The sequence below is a fragment of the Somniosus microcephalus genome, chromosome 3, assembly GCF_052327205.1.
Source record: "Somniosus microcephalus isolate GS21.2 chromosome 3, FLI_Smic_1.0, whole genome shotgun sequence".
NCBI lineage: Eukaryota > Metazoa > Chordata > Chondrichthyes > Squaliformes > Somniosidae > Somniosus > Somniosus microcephalus.
Window position 1 is genome coordinate 277110163 of NC_140989.1, and position 17367 is coordinate 277127529.

The 17367-nt window shown below is 41.8% G+C and overlaps 1 protein-coding gene across 4 annotated transcripts in view; it reads left to right on the forward strand.

Moving 5' to 3' along the window:
• dhx9 (DEAH (Asp-Glu-Ala-His) box helicase 9) overlaps positions 1 to 17367 on the forward strand; it is an 84725-nt gene that overhangs the window by 14689 nt on the left and 52669 nt on the right. For 3 of the 4 annotated variants that reach the window (XM_085982594.1, XM_085982595.1, XM_085982596.1), the window contains exons 5-10: positions 1300 to 1406; positions 2295 to 2443; positions 5930 to 5976; positions 8091 to 8227; positions 9296 to 9385; positions 13170 to 13331. In XM_085982594.1, the coding sequence (XP_085838720.1) occupies positions 1300 to 1406; positions 2295 to 2443; positions 5930 to 5976; positions 8091 to 8227; positions 9296 to 9385; positions 13170 to 13331 (692 nt within the window). Of the gene's footprint in view, positions 1 to 1299; positions 1407 to 2294; positions 2444 to 3847; positions 3956 to 5929; positions 5977 to 8090; positions 8228 to 9295; positions 9386 to 13169; positions 13332 to 17367 lie in introns of those variants that run through there. The other variant, XM_085982597.1, reaches the window with a different exon arrangement.

Here is a 17367-nt window from a genome sequence, read left to right on the forward strand (position 1 = left end):
TCATCTGCCATTGATTTGCCCATTTGCAGATTTTATCCTTTTCCTGCTTCCAACTTAACTGCCTCCCCAACTTTTGTATCATCTGAGAGTTTGGCCAGTGTGCATTAGGATTCTGAATTAATTTCATTTGATGGATATTAGGAATGATAGGGGCCCCATCACCGAATCCTGAATCCTGAAGCATTTTATTCCATACTTTTCCTTTCCCCCCCACCTTGACGTCACTACCCCAATAAATATCTGCTGCTTCAGTGAATTCTTTATCTACGCCCAGGTTTTACTATAAGTTTCAGTTGACCCAAGGAGCTTTATCAATGCCTTTTGTAAATTTAAATATACCATGTCAGGTGGTTGTCCAATGTCCACTTGGGGTGTCACTTCCTGAGAAAAATTAGGGTGTGTAGTCAGGCAAGATCTTGTTTCTCTAAAGTCAATAAGACTAAGTTCAGATTTCATACAGAGTAAGAGAAAGAAAGACTTGCTTGCAATGTAAGCCCATTCAAAATACTTGAACAGCACGGGGTACGTGGACAACACAGGATACGCGGCTCTCAGATATAACACCCCACCCTCAGTATAAGACTCCCAGTTATAGCACTCTCTCTGATACACACCCCACCCTCAGTATAAGACTCCCAGTTATAGCACTCTCTCTGATACACACCCCACCCTCAGTATAAGACTCCCAGTTATAACACTCCCTTTCACATCCCACCCTCAGTATAAGACTCCCAGTTATAACACTCTCACACCCCACCCTCAGTATTAATGGAGAGGTCAATAACCAGGGGGCGTAGATTTAATGTAATTGGTAGAAGGATTAGAGGGGAGTTGAGAATTATTTTTACCCAGAGGGTGGTGGGGGTCTGGCACTCACTGCCTGAAAGGGTGGTAGAGGCAGAAACACTCATCACATTTAAAAAGTACTTGGATATGCACTTGGAAGTGCTGTAACCTACAGGGCTACGGAACAAGAGCTTGAAAGTGGGATTAGCCTGGCTAGCTCCTTTTCGGCCGCACAGACACAATGAGCCGCCAAATGGTCTCCTTCTGTACTGTAAATTTCTGTGTTTCTATGATAATGCCTTGACTAGCTCTTGTAAACCCAGTGAAAAATGGGTCTTTGCCACTGGTCTAAAAAAATATCTCCGGTTTGCATTGATGTGACTGGATGCAGAAGGTGTGCTGCAGGAACCAGCAACTAGAAAGCAATATCAGAGTGCCTTTACACTTGATCTGAATGTATTGTGGAAAAGGTTGTAAAAATGTTCTTTAAATTGTATTGCTTTACCTTTGTAGATTCTGGCTTTGGAGGAGGCAGGGGAGGAGGAATCAGTGGCTATTGGGAACGTGGAGCCAATCTAAAGGAGTATTATGAGAAGAGGGATGAACAGGAAGCCCAAGCAGTAAGGGATATGTATATAATGTAAAGTAGAGCTGTAATGTGACTGTCTTCAATAATTTTGTTAATATATTCAATAAGATAGTTTGAGAAGTATTTTCTGCATAAAACATACCAATAAATGACAACTTAAATTTTTCCCTAATTTGCAGTATTTAAATTCAGATTAAACCAAGTCGTGTTAAGGAACCCAGTGTTGTTAAAAAAAAAGGTTGAAGCCTCTGAAATGAAAGCTGCTCAGATTGTCTTTTGTTGAGATTGTGGATTCAGAAATGTATTCTCTCCTCTTTGCATTACATGTGCTGATGTACTGGATAATTAATAAAATAAACGCCTAGGTATGAGGTTCCCCAGTGCCTTAAAGGGTAAATGTACAGTGTAGTATAGCATTGGGTTACACAAGGAGGTTGGATCTCTGATCTACGATGAGGTACCTGGTTGATGGTAGTGGTGGTGTAATTGGTTTGATGTCTCTGGATTATGCAGCAAGCAAGATTAGCCAGTATTCCCACTTCTGCTGGAAGAGTATGTATACAACACTGCAGGAAGTTGATCAGACTTGGCTGTTATGGATCCTATGCAAATAGGAGCAGGAACCTTGGCCAACCTAGTTTTGACTCTTCTTCCCCTAGTTCAGGGATGCAGCACCGGTTGAAATTGATAGCTCAACACAGACCAAGAATTGACCCCAAGTGCCTCACCACGCTTGACAGTCCTTTTAGCCACTTAGCCATCACAGGAATAATTGCATTTCTTCATGAGCGCCTTTTTTGGTAAGCTTTATGAAAACACAGCTAAGGTCGTTTGTGTTTGTGCATTTATATTTTTATATATAATAACAGCAGTAACATTTCTGTACATGTCTTTGTAAGTAGAGAACTTTTTTTTCCAGACTCTGGAATCTGAAGGCTTGGATTTGAATGCTGGTCTTCATGGCAACTGGACACTCGAAAATGCCAAAGCTCAACTTAACCAATTCTTCCAAAAAGAGAAGATTCAAACAGACTATAAATATGCACAAGTGGGACCTGATCACAACAGGTTTGGCATATTTTGGTTGTGGAATAATCAGTTTGAGCAATTCTACAATAATCCTTTTCATGGTTTTCATTTCATGCAATTCTGAGATGGTAAATCAGTATCCTACCAATCCCCACCTATGAAATGAGGTTGGCTTTCAGCGATGAGAACAATGTAACTGTTGTTTGCTCAGCCTGCCCACATTGATGGTGGTGGGTGTGCTGCTCTGCTTGAAATAAAAATAGCAATTTTACCAGAAACCACAACAATTAAGGAATAGCATGCCTTTTAAAGCCCATATAGTTGAATGATTGGATACTTAAATAAAGCTACTTTGAGTAACATAGAAGGAAATGTTAGCCAAACATAACTACAATGCACTGTTTAGTTGGTTTTGAATACTTCAACATTAAAGCACAAGAATTGACTGTTTTGCTGTTCCTTTAACTCAAGTAGAAGTGGCAGAGTGTAATCCTCATACATTTTCAACACCAAAAGAGCAGAGAAGTAGGATATTTTGTACTCATCTGTGAGAAAGCCAGTGTGAGCAAAATAGTTTTTGAACTGATCTAGAATAAGTGTTCCAGGTGCAGCAGAAGATTTCTGTTCTATTGAAAACTGAGTTATTCCATACTTCATGGTATGGTACCAGTATGTTTCTCAGCCAGCTTGCCTTGTTATATAGAGCTTTCTAGGGGGTAATTGCCCAGTACCCCTATGAATGCTAAGAATACTTATAAATATGATATAGTAGACATCTGCTAATTGGGGAAAAAATTCAGCAAATTGGTGAATTTCTGTTGGACTTCACTTTTGAACAGTATATTGCATCTTGGTGATTTCCATGAATTGGAAATTCTGTGACTACTGGGCCAAATAGCAGGGGTCTACTATACAAACGCGTTCCTCTGTGTTGACTATTACTTTTGGGAGGGTACTAAATTACCTAATTCCTTCACAATGTGCAGTTTTGTTGCATCTTGAGTATGCAAAATATTAATTGCCTTTTGAGGGTTAAACATCAGTGTACATTAGTTGTGCAGTTTGATAACTCAGCGGACAAAGGTTTAAAACCTGTGTACTTTAATGTTCAAAGGTACTATGATTTCAAAAATTAGAGTCTGTAATGGCAAATATTTTGATTGCAGAGATGAATAGAATGTAGATACAAAACTTCTGAATAAAAGTGACAAGCCTGTCGCTCCTTTATCTGATCTTTCATGGGGGCATGGTGACACCAGAAATCTCTCTTGCAAACATGTGGCGTTGCTTAGGCTGCACTAAGCTGTCACATGGTATCCTTCCATTGTAGGAATGATGGTACAAGCAATCATACACAGCTATTGATTTCTGGTGTCACTTTTCCTGTAGGTGTTCTAGGGGACCTAGGGCTGATGGAGATTGGAACTTTACTGAGCTTGGCAGAGAAACATACTGGCATCCAAGAATGGTGGATATTGGGCCTATAAACAGGCTTCTCTGAATCGTGAAGTTGCTGTGCTTGATCTCAGTTGACCAAATATAGGATCAGAAGTGAGTTGTACAGATAAAAAGACGCACGTATAATACTGAAGAAAAACTGTGGACACAGAGAACTAGATTCCAGGACTAAGTGATATATTGGAAGAGTAACCTTTCTGTCACACCATTTGTTTGTTGTGTCCAAAACTGTATGACCAGAACTTGTGTTTGGATGCGTGTGTATTAAAGCAATAGATAATGGCCCAGAAATTCGGAGCTGTGGGCCCGCGTGGGATTCCGATCCTGGGCCTGCTCCAGCTGCTGGCGCGCAGTGCTTGCGTATCCCAGGGGCGCAGTTAGTTCGATGCGGCCCCTGGGATCACATGGGCCATGGGGAGCCAATCGGAGCAGGGAATGCTCCATTCATAAGATTGACCCGAAGAGCTGTCAAAACTTATAAATACTACGGGCCCCAAAACATCACTAAATCTTCAAATACATTTTTAAAAACATCACATTTTTAAAATAAACTACAGAATTTCTGGGCCAATTTGTATGACCACATAACTCCATGTTTTACTTTATTCTTTAATGGAATTTGGCCAGTCAGGAAGCTAGTTCCAAGTCAACAGTTTTCCATTCAAATGCTAATGCGTGGTTGAAATTAATTATATATAAAATGCTGTTATGTTGGGTACAATTCCTTTTTTTCTTTCATACTAAATGCATGAATGTATTTTTCTTAAATACGTCCCACTGACACTTTTTAAAATTACAGGTTGTACATCTATCGGTACCAGTGTAAATGGAGAAAGTCTTGGTGCACCTTAAAATCTTTATATGACTGTGTCTCATTTATTTATATCAGCGCATGCTTTTAAGTTTGTCTCTATAATATAAAAAGGCTGTCTGAATTGACTGGATAGGCAGTTTGATAGCAATTGATTATGACCGGATTCAGAATTATAAAATTGCATGCAAAAGCTTGGGCACTGGATGATAGAGCACAAAGTTCTTTAGAAAACCAGCAAATTCAGTGCTTTCTAGTAACCATTGTTTTGTTATGAACATCAATCATTCATTTTGTTTGTACCACAGGTAAAAAGTGGATTCATAAATGACTATGCTTCCACACCCGTGTATGGCAAATATTTCCACAGCTGTTTACGGCAAATACTTCTAATCCCGTGTATGGCAGAGGATGGGTTGCATAAGCTGCTGTACTCAGCTGTGATGCACAGTAAGACAATGAAGTTTAACCAAACTTTGCTTGTGGGGCTTAAAAATAAGTTCCATATCATGGATGCCCTACCAGTTATGGCTAAAAATTCTTCTGTTTATGCCAAGACTGTGGTGTAAACCCAAATAAGCATTTTAAACTAAGCTTTTTTTTGTTTTATTTTTGATTGATATTCGGCTTTCTCTGCTGCTACTCAACATTTTTGCGTTTAAAGGTATGACCATCTGAGGAGTTCTGCCAATGCTGCTCTGTAACCATCCCCTTGGAGGTATGCAAGTGGATGGGTGTGACTCCCCTCTGGTGTTTCTAACTAATTGCATACCTAAAATTAGAACGTCACCTTGTGAGGAGTCATGGGTGTAAACGTTTGTTCTGTAATTCCTGCACAACAGCCAAAAGTGTTGTGCCATTGTGCACTATCTTAAATATTCTCATTGCTTTACTGAAATTGGTTACATTTGTTTTTGAATCCCTAGGAATGTTGAATCTGTTTACTATTTAGGCATATCTGTTTGTCACCTTCAGAAGCTAAAATATATGGAACACTTAAATTCAATCTTAAAATTTCTAAATTACTACTTTCAGCAATTTTATCTCCTACAACTGAGATATTTGCATAGCGTGCTGTATTCCCTCTTCACCAAATCACGCCTGTGGTATAAGAATGAAATATTCAAATCTTTTTTCCATTTGTTCAGAGTGTGCTGGGCATTATTTTGTTCAATTTATCGCACATTTAGATATCACTGGGCTGATGGAAGTGCTGAAACTACAGGGTTAATTTGATGTTGTGCATGTCATTGCAGGAGTTTTATTGCAGAGATGACTCTTCACGTGAGACAGCTGGGAAGAAGTAAGTCGCCACTTATATTTTAACATGAATAGCTTTACTCTTGACTGTCAGGCTTGTAAACATGGTTTTTATAACAAGTTGCAATAAAAGCTCAGCTGCCATCTAAAAGTGTCTAAAGGACCTTCAGCCCAGCAAATCAGCATGTATCAAACTAATTCATTTTATCAAGAACAAACTGGGAGAACATTCTTGATATAGCAACTCTTTAAAAATGAAATTGCTTGAGAGAAATTTTATTTTTGGTGAAGGGCTGAAGGTTGTAAGTAAGTATGGAGTCTAATAGAATAAATCAGAAGAATATGAATGAAGCACATAACATTTGAGATTTTTATCTAGATAAATTGGAAGCTTCAAATTTCCCAGTTAATATTGTAATACTTTCCCAGGTTTCTACTGTAAGCATGTAGAGGTACAGTGGTTATATATACGAGCATATAAGACTAGAAATTTTATGTCTCCGTTCGGGGTTAAAAGGAGAGTGGTTGTCTTATACTTGAATCAAATCCTCAATCAAGTTTTCATCCTGGTAGGGTTCTCTCTTAGCAAAGCAATTTTGCCAAAGTTGATGGACACAGAAGCAGCACTCTACCAGTGTATTCCTATCAGCTATTGTTATTTATTGCTCTGCTCCTCTAGCGCTTTGCTATTTAAATGCCAACTTTCCCTAAGCTGAGTTAAAATTAGAAAATGCCCAGCAGGATAAATGCAGGGCGATTAATTCTAACGTCAGGAGCAAGTACCAGGACTAAAGTTAGGAGGGAGCATATAGGATTACACTGGTTGAAAAGCAAGATAATGTATTTGCAGACACCAGCTAACGTGAAGGTGAGAATCTTGATGGATAGAAGCTTTGTACTGTTGACCCTCATCTTATACGAGAGTCATGGATTTTTTTGAGGTGGAATTTTGGACAGGGGTTCATCTTATATGTGAGTATATATGTCGATCCTACAATTGCTGTCAAGTGTAATGTTTCATCAGCGCAGTGAATAAAATAAAACTTCTGCCATATTCTGCTGCTATGAGAAGAATTATGCCTCATGGGTGATGGTGACTGTAGCACCATTATATCGGCAAATAATTGCAATTTTTTAATATAGTTAAATTGCATATAATAAAGAAATACAGGTTCAAACTAGAATCCAGTGCTGATCCTAGGAATAGGAAGCACTCTTCCGACCTGTACGCAAAAAATCTCTACATGGTTGGGGCCATCACCCTGTTCCAGAGTGCTTTTCCCAACTGTGCTTTAACTTTGGTTCAGACAAGTTCACTTCAATCTTCATTTGGAAGTAGGGGAACTTGAAAATGAGACATTCCTTTGCCTTAACTGTTTCTGTCACACACCGTGTTGAATAACATTTCTGCTCTCCCTTGCTCTCACAAGATTCAAAAGAATTTCAAGTTTTTGTTCAGTTGTCTTTCTATTTAGAGCGCTAACTTTCTAATTACACACATTGTATCCTTAATAAATCCTTTTCAGTAATGAGTCCGAACACATGACAATTATGTGAAAGATTGTGGGTTATCCGTACAACTCCCAACTGGTCCATCAGTTGTCGTAATAGTCAAGCTAAACCTCACTCACTCAAATGTATATTCCTTTTAGCCAGCTGAACATTTCTATGTAGAAATAATTTAGTAAAGTAAGCAGGAATAAGCCAGTACAGTTATAACCTACTGAAAGGTTAAGTGCTATGGTAGTTAGAGGTTTAGTTCACAATATTTAAGATGGTGACGGTCACATATTTTAAAAAGGAATATATGTTTTTATATTTTCACTGATGTTGAAAATTAAGTTCTTGTATAATTTACAAGAACAGTTTTTGATTGTATAGGAATATGGTGATCTGTATGAAGATTCGCACACCCAAATAGTCCTGCAGTTTGTGTATTACAGGAAAATTAGTCACCACAATATTAGAACATAGCAATCATAAATGGTAAGAGATGGGATTCCAGAGCGTCTTGTTGCCTGAAGTGACTTTTATCTGTTTATTATTGAGTTGCTAGATTGGGCACCCTGTGCAAATGAATGTGCTGCATAAATAAAATTGTGAAGTTCATGCTGAAATGTGGATTAGAACTTTGTATCATTTCCTCCCTCTGTTAAGGAATCACAGCCCGTGAACATGGTTCAAATAAGAAACTGGCTGCACAGTCATGTGCACTGTCATTGGTCAGACAGCTTTATCATCTAGGCGTGTTTGAAGCTTTCACTGGACATACAAAAAAGAAAGAGACTGAAAAGGTGAGTCACTTAATGGCTGTCACATAGAATGTTTCATGACCTGTTATTGTATTGCAAGATAAAGGTGCTATTTTATGATCACCATTACATTTTCTTTTATCAAATCTTCCTTTTGTGACTGTTATTTGGATTGCTTTGTAATGTGTGCTGTACTTTTGCCATAAACTAACCTACAAAGTGTTTTAAGTACCTATTGTAAAGGCTCCCTCATTAGCTCAATAGGTTTAACAATGAATACTTGAGCAGACCAGGAAGGTCACATATTTGATTCCCTGGTCTGTGCGGAGTTCGCTCCTCAGCTAAAGGGAAGAAGAACTACAATGGGCTTCTATGTGTCTTGATTAGGGAAGGAAATCGATTAAGGTTCCTGTTCCTGATCATTATCCACTAATCCCTACTTTAAGTGTGAATGTTGGATGAGAATAGGAAAGGGCTCAACTGTAATGTTATCTGCATTTGAATAGCCTGCTGACAATCATTGTCAATGTTCACACATTATGAATGGCCATGTGGTTCAGGAACTGGAGGATGCTCAGCACCCATAGAACATTGTGCCAGGAAAGAGTTCATATCTTCAAGAAAGGAAGGGAGAAAATTACTGAGAATAGGGGAAATAAATGCTTGCTGTAATGGCTTCAAGGAGAAGGTAAGTGGCAGTAGATGAGGTGGAATAGAGTGCTTTCATTTCCCTCTTCCAAGAAAATATGGATAATACCAAGTCCCAGATGGAAACATTTTTAAAATGTTGTAACTTCCAAGCCCAGTGAGGGACATTCTAATCTTCATAGTTCTCAAATAGGTGTGCTGTATCTACAAACCACTTTGTAATGTCCAATGAGGATCAATACTGTTTCAGGTTCTAGACCCATCCAAAATTTCAACACTTGCCAAGTACACAGTAAGAAACTATTTCTGGAATGGTTTTGTATCATGCCAGGTATCTCTCTTACATTTGGATAAAGATACAACTTTTTTGTTTCTCTGAGTCACATTCTTTTTAAGCTAACGTGTACTTGTGTATGCTTGACTGGTGAAGAAGGGTTTTAAGTTTGTCATTTTATTCTTTAGGTGGAACCATATGATCTAAATATTACTAGTGATTTGGAACGTCAGCTAGAGACTGTTGTACATGAACTGGGATTGCAGCTTGCGCCACCAGTAAGTACTCGTAATATTTATCCAGTATATGTGAATTGAAACTTGAAACTCAATGGAAACATTGAGGAAAAACTGGTCTTAAGTATCCTCATGTTACTGGTTAGATTAAAGTATTACATCAGTGTTGTCCCCAGTTTTTCTTCTATATGGTAAAATGAAATTCATCTACTATTCTTGATACTGCTGAAAGCAGTGATGCAGCATATTGGAGGACCACTATATGATGGCATACAGTCTTAATCTGTAGCTTTTCAACCCATGCTGCTCAGTTCCTGATGTCAGTCAGACCAGTGTGGTAAGTGACGAGTGTAAGCCAAGTACCTTTTCACGAGTTGGGAAGTCTGAGGGATATCTTTCACTGGACCACTCTTGGTATAGCTATTAATGGCCAATTTAAAAGACCATTATCGGTGGAGGCCTGAAAATAGGTTGCTCTTAGTGGGATTTGCAAAGGAATATAAGGGGCAAAAAGGGGGGACTTTTTATTATAAATAAAATACTCTGACTATAGTTTTATTTCGTAAGCTTATTGAGTTTTTTGGGCAATTCAGTTTTGGAATTTGTTTAAACTGTAATCTAGCCTGTTAATCTATATCCACACACATTGGGCCGGATATTCCGATCCCTACGGGTGGGTACGCGCTGTGTGTGTACCCACCCGTAGGGACATCAGAAATGCCGGTGTTAGGCATGCACAGCGCATGCGCTGGAAACCGGCTTTTCCAATCTCAAGAAAGCTCTTGACAGATCCTCCGGCTGCCCTGGAGAAGGGCCTCTGCGGGCGGATAGTTCCGCTTTTTGGAGACCCTCTGCCCGCAGAAAACACTTACAATTCTTGCGCCTGGTAAAAGTTGAAAAAAGTAATTAAAAAAAAAATTAAAAAAAATTTCCCACTGATTTATCATTTAAAAATACTTTTTTAAAAAAGGTAAGTTTATTTTTAGCCCCGTAAAAAAAACTTCAATTATTTTTTTCAAAAATTTAAAGTTTTGTTTAAAATAGTTAATTTATTGGACTTTCAAGTCATTTTAAAAATGTGATTTAAAAAAAAAATTATTTAAATTTTACTATGTTTTAGGGGTGATCTCCATTCATATATTTGACAGATATTCCTGTCAAATGTATGAAGGGAGATTCCCTTCTTTGATTGGCTCCCCATGGCCCACGTGACCCCAGGGACGCTGCAAACTACCTGCGCCTCGGATACATGGGCCCTGCACACCGGCACTTTGGGAGGCCCAGCAGCGTCTGGGCCTTTGTATCCCTGCAGTTGCCCTACACTTTATTACCTTTATTGTTCTAAAGATGATATATACATAAACTCTTAGTCATTATCAGAAGCATTTGGGATGTGTTGTGAGTTAATGAAGCCTTTTTTCTTCAAACACTTGAAATTTGGAGAAAAGATCTCAAGACTCGTGACACATTATTTATGCCTAGAGATAGATTTGATGTCTCTACCTCCTCTTCGTGAAACAGCCCTATTTAAATTGTGGAATAGTGTCCATCACGAAAAATAAATATGGCTGGCACCAAACTATCTCTCTCCTGTTTCTGTTCCATCCAACCTTCAAATGGTTTTAGTGAGCATTTGCCTTTGATGTTGCTTCTCCTTGCATTATTGTTCAAGATGAGGGATGAAGGTTGTGGAACTGTCTTACAGTCAGGACACAATCGGTGGGTATTGGAGTGATTTAACAGGATTGAAGGCCAGCAAATACAGCTTTTTAAAAAATTGATTATGATAAACTCACTAGATTCCTTTTGGTATAGGATAGTTGTTAGATTGAAGTGTTACGGGTTTAGCATAGTGTGTAAAAAGGCACAAAACAAACGTATACATTCAGTTTTTTGGGAAGGGGGAGACCCTTCCCAGGGCACTATTCGAAGAAGAGTAGGGGTGTTTTCTGAGTCCTGGCAAACATTTATCCTTTCAACAACACCTAAAAACATGATCTGGTCATTTATTTAATTGCTGTTTGTGGAACCTTGATGTCCGCAAATTGGCTGTCGCAGTTCCTGCATTACAACAGCGACTACACTTCAAAAGTACTTAATTGGCTGTCGAGTGCTTTTGGACATCCTGGGGTCATGAAAGGCATTATATAAATCCTTGACCCTTCTGTCCTTAAACAACCATCCCATCCCCAACCTCCCTTTTCTCTCTAAAGCCCTTGACCATGTTGTCGCCTCCCAAATCTTTTCCCACAACTTCATGTTTGAACCTCTTCAATTCGGTTTCTGACCCTGCCACAGCACTGAAATAACCCCACTCAAAGTCACAAATGACTGACCATGGTGCACTCTCCTTCCTTGTCCTTTTCAACCTTTCTGCAGCTTTTCACATGGTCAACCGCACCATCCTCCTCCAACACCTCCATTATCCAGCTAAGTGGCATTTTGTTCACTCTTAACTATCCAATTGTAACCAGATAATCTCCAACAATGGCCTCCCTTCCCAACCCCATCCACTGTTACCTCCCGGAGTCCCCCAAGGACATAGCCTTGACTTCCTTCTATTCCTCATCTATATGGTGTCCATTGGTGACATTCATCCTGAAGACATGGCATCAGGTTCCGTGTGTATGCTGAAAAACACCCAGCTCTATCCTCCACGTCTTCCAGCCCCATTGCAATTTCCTCCAATTAAATGATGGGAAAACCAAAACCATTGTCCTTGGCCCCTGCCACGAACTCCGTACCCTTGCCACCAATTCCATCTCCTCCGGCCACTCTATCAGACTAAACCAAACTCTTTGCAACCTTGGCATCCTATCCAACTCCATATCCTCTGCTTCACAAAGACTGTCTACTTCCACCTCCATAACCTCTGCCTCTGTATGTCTCCTTCTGAAACCCTCACCCTGCTTTTGTCACCTCTATACTTGTTTATTCCAATGCTATCCTGGCTGGCCTCCCATCCTTTACCCTCTATAAACTTGAGGTAATCCAAAACTCTGCTGCCCGTATGCTAACCCACACCAAGTACTGCTCGCCCATCACCCCTGTTCTTGATGACCTATATTGGCATGCCATCCGTCGACGCATCAAATTTAAAATTCTCATATTCTTCTGTTCAAAACCCTTCATAGTCCTGCCCCTCCCTATCTCTGTAACCTCCTCCAGACTTCCAAGAACTCTGTGCTCTGGCCTCTTAAGCACCTCCCAGTCCCTTTGCCCCACCATGGGCAGCTGTGCCTTCAGCTGTGTACCTGAATCTCTGGAATTCCCTTCCTAAAAATGTTCCCTCTTCGTCATTCTCTCCTCCTTTAAAACCCTGTTCAAAACTTACCTCTTTGACCAAGCTTTTAGTCATCTCTCCTAATATCTCCTCCTTTGGCTCCGGGTCAGTTTTTGTCTGATTATGCTTCTGTGAAGCGCCTTGGGATGTTTTCCTACATTAAAGCCAATACATAAATGCAAGTTGCTGTTGCTAGGTTCAGTGTTGGTTTTGTGGAGAAGCAATTGAAATGTCAAGTGGAATGTTGGAATACATAGTCAGAGCAGTGATTGGTTACAGGTTGATTTCCAACTTGATTTGGTTGTCTAGTTTGCTTCTGTTTTTTTCAAGGAACAAGGAGGAAAATAAAAACCAAAATTTAGAAATTCTGTAAGAAAATACTTCTGGGTGATTGGTGAACAAATGACTTTGTTGTGAGTGCACAATATGATTGCACTTTGGTAGTTCATATGATTAATTTGCTCAGTGATGCATTCAAAGCTTTTATCGTGAATACATGCATAGAAATTGTTACCATTGATCTGCAACCATTTGATTCTGTAGCCAGAAGACCCGAACAGTCCAGTTGCACTTACTGTTGGAAAGCTTGCCCATTTTGAGCCATCGATTCGTCAGACCTTTGCAGGAGTTGTACCATGGTCACCTCCACAAGTCAATTGGAACCCTTGGACCAGTAGCAATATAGATGAAGGACCTCTTGCATATGTAAGTGAAAATACAGTGACTATTCCCGAAAGCAAGGGAATTGTAAAACCCCACAATTGTGTAGTTAAGATCACCATTACACATCTGTTTTTTTTAAACAAAACTACGTTTAGTTACTATGTGTACAAAACAGTTGATATAATTTTCAAAAATGATACTTTTGTGATCTCACACGGTGGGGTGTGCGGAGCACAGAATTTTGTTAACCAAACTTTTTAAAAATTCATTCATGGGATGTGGGCGTCGCTGGCAAGGCATTTATTGCCCATCCGTAATTGCCCTTGAGAAGGTGGTGGTGAGCTGCCTTTTTGAACCACTGCAGTCCGTGTGGTGAGGGTACTCCCACAGTGCTGTTAGGGAGGGAGTTCTAGGATTTTGACCCATCGACGATGAAGGAACGGCGATATACGTCTAAGTCAGGATGGTGTGTAACTTGGAGGAGAACTTGGAGGTGGTGGTGTTCCCATGCGCCTGCTGCCCTTGTCCTTCTAGATGGTAGAGGTCGTGGGTTTGGGAGGTGCTGCCGAAGAAGACTTGGTGAGTTGCTGCAGTGTGTCTTGTAGATGGTACACACTGCAGCCACGGTACGCCGGTGGTGGAGGGAGTGAATGTTTAAGGTGGTCGATGGGGTGCCAATCAAGCTTCGTCCAGGATGATGTCGAGCTTCTTGAGTGTTGTTGGAGCTGCACTCATCCAGGCAAGTGGAGAGTATTCCACCACAGTCCTGACTTGTGCCTTGTAGATGGTGGAAAGGCTTTGGGGAGTCAGGAGGCGAGACACTCGCCGCAGAATACCTAGGGCTGGATTTTGGTTGAGGAGGCGTGTAGGAGGCGGGACTACAACTTTCGGGGGTTGTAGTCCCGCCTCCATCGACTTGTGGCCAACCCACGCGATTTTCACTTGATTGACCTTGTTGAGCCCGCCCAGCGGGCTCAGGAGGCCAATTAAGGGCCACCCGGCAACAGGTGACGTCACAGTGACATTTCATTGACAGATGAAATATCAGCATTTGACAGCTGTTTGAAGCTGCCAAACACTGACAGTCTGTACTCCAAGTTAATTCCTGCCTCTCAGGCTGATTTAGAGATCTCTCCAGAACAGAAAGCTGAATGCTGCAACTTTTGCCAGATCGCAGCCATTCTGCTTTTTGTGCCGGTGAGATGAGGGATTCCCGAGACCTGAAGGAAGGAAGGCTGTAAAGGTAAGTAAATGTAAGTAAAACTTCTTTAAACACTTTACACACACCAAACACACTTGTCTCTGAACTCATGCACCCATCACTCACCTGAACACCGGACATCTCCAACCCTCCAAGCCCTTCAGCCAGATGGCCCCCCTCGCTAACTTGGCGTGGTTTGGAGCCGTCGGGAATCCCACACTTCAGCAATAAAAATAGGGATTAGGCTAAAAACTGCCTGTTAACTACCTGTTAACGGACAGTTAATTGGCACTAATCCCCTTCCCGCCTCGGGGAGGCGGGTCCCAGCACAGGTCGAGTATCCGCCTCCTTTGAAACTGGCATGGAGGCGGGTTGGGGGTGGGATGGGTTCGTGCCCCCCGATTTCGAGATTTTAACCCCCCACACACCTCCAATCCCGCCTCCACGGCCCAATGAAAATCCTGCCCCTAGCCTCTGACCTCTTGTTGTCACAGTCTTTATGTGACTGGTCCACTTAAGTTTCTGGTCAATGGTGACCCCCCCCAGGATGTTGCTGGTGGTGGATTCGGCGATGGTAATGCCGTTGAATGTCAAGGGACAGTGGTTAAACTCTCGCTTGTTGGAGATAGTCATTGCCTGGCACTTGTGTGGCGTGAATGTTACTTAACACATATCAGCCCAAGCCTGAATGTCATCTAGGTCTTGTTGCATGCAGACATAGACTGCTTCATTATCTGAGGAGTTGCGAATGGCTCTGTGCAGTCATCAGCGAACATCCCCAGTTCAGACCTTATGTTGGAGGGGAGGTCATTGATGAAGCAGTTGAAGATGGCTGGACCATGGACACTGCCCTGAGGAACTGCCCTGAGGAACTCCTGCAGTGATGCCCTGTGGCTGAGATGATTGACCTCCAACCACCACAACCATCTTCCTTTGTGCTAGGTATGATTCCAGCCAGTGGAGAATTTTCCCCGATTCCCACTGACTTCAATTTTATTAGGACTCCTTGATGCCACACTCGGTCAAATGCTGCCTTGATGTCAAGGGCGGTCACTCTCACCTCGCCTCTGGAATTCAGCTCCTTTGTCTATGTTTGGACCATGGCTGTAATGAGGTCTGGAGCCAAGTGGTCCTGACTGAACAGTGAGCAGGTTATTGGTGAGTAAATGCCGCTTGATAGCACTGTCGACGACACCTTCCAACACTTTGCTGATGATTGAGAGTAGACTGATGGGGTGGTAATTGGCCGGATTGGATTTGTCCCGCTTTTGGTGGACAGGACATACCTGGGCAGTTTTCCACATTGTTGGATAGATGCCAGTGTTGTTTCTGTACTGGAACAGTTTGGCTAGAGGCACGGCTAGTTCTGGAGCGCAAGTCTTCAGAACGACAGCCGGGATGTTGTTGGGGTCCATAGCCTTTGCTGTATCCAGTGCACTCAGCCATTTCTTGATGTCATGTGGAGTGAATCGAATTGGCTGAAGACTGGCTTCTGTGATGGTGGAGACCTCTGGAGAAGCTCAAAATGGATCATTCGCTCAGCACTTCTGCCTGAAGATGGTTGTAAAAACTTCAGCCTTGTCTTTTGCACTCATGTGTTGGGCTCCATCATTATTGAGGATGGGGATATTCATGGAGCCTCCTCCTCCTGTTAGTTGTTTAATGGTCCAACACCATTCACAACTGGATGTGGCAGGACTGGAGAGCTTTGATTCAGTCTGTTGATTGTGGGATCGCTTAGACCTGTCTATAGCATGCTGCTTCTGCTTTTTAGTATGCATGTAGTCCTGTGTTGCAGCTTCCCCAGGTTGGCACCTCATTTTTAGGTATGCCTGGTGCTGCTGCTGGCATGCCCTTCTACACTTCTTATTGAACCAGGGTTGGTCCTCTGGCTTGATGGTAATGGTAAAATGAGGGATGCCATGAGGTTACAGTTTGTGGTGGAATACAATTCTGCTGATGGCCCACAGCACCTCATGGATGCCCAGTTTTGAGCTGCTAGATCTGTTCTGAATCTGTCCCATTTCGCACGGTAGTAGTGCCACACAACACGGTGGAGGGTGTCCTCAGTGTGAAGATGGGACTTCGTCTCCAGAATGACTGTGCAGTGGTCACTGCTACCAATGCTGTCATGGACAGATGCATCTGCAACAGGTAGATTGGTGAGGATGAGGTCAAGTAGGTTTTTCCTCTCGTGTTGGTTCTCTCACCATCTGTCGCAGGCCCAGACTGGCAGTTATGTCCTTCAGGACTCAGCTAGCTCAGTCAGTAGTGGTGCTACCGAGCCACTCTTGGTGATGGACATTGAAGTCCCCCGCCCAGAGTACATTCTGTGCCCTTGCTACTCTCAGTGCTTCTTCCAAATGGTGTTCAATATGGAGGAGCATTGATTCATCAGCTGAGGGAGGGTGGTAGGTGGTAATCAGCAGGAGCTTTCCTTGCCCATGCTTGACCTGAAGCCATGAGACATCATGGGGTCCGGAGTCAATGTTAAGGACTCTTAGGGCCACTCCTTCCCAACTGTATACCTCTGTGCCGCCACCCCTGGTGGGTCTGTCCTGCCGGTGGGGCAGGGCGTACCCAGGGATGGTGATCGAGGAGTTTGGGACATTGGCTGAAAGGTATAATTCTGAGAGTATGACCTTCCACATAATGGATTGGGGGTCATTTTTGCTACAGAAACTAATAATTCATTACATATTGTAAAAGATTACCATCTTCATTCAGCACTGGTTAAATCACAAGCCTCGGCCGCTTTGATTAAGAGTGAAGCGTCATCATTGTGTGACTTAGGCTTCCGAACCAATAGTAATATTCTCAGTGCAGATGAAATGGGAGTGGGCAGAATCTCCCTTGTATATTCTGAATCCCATGCTA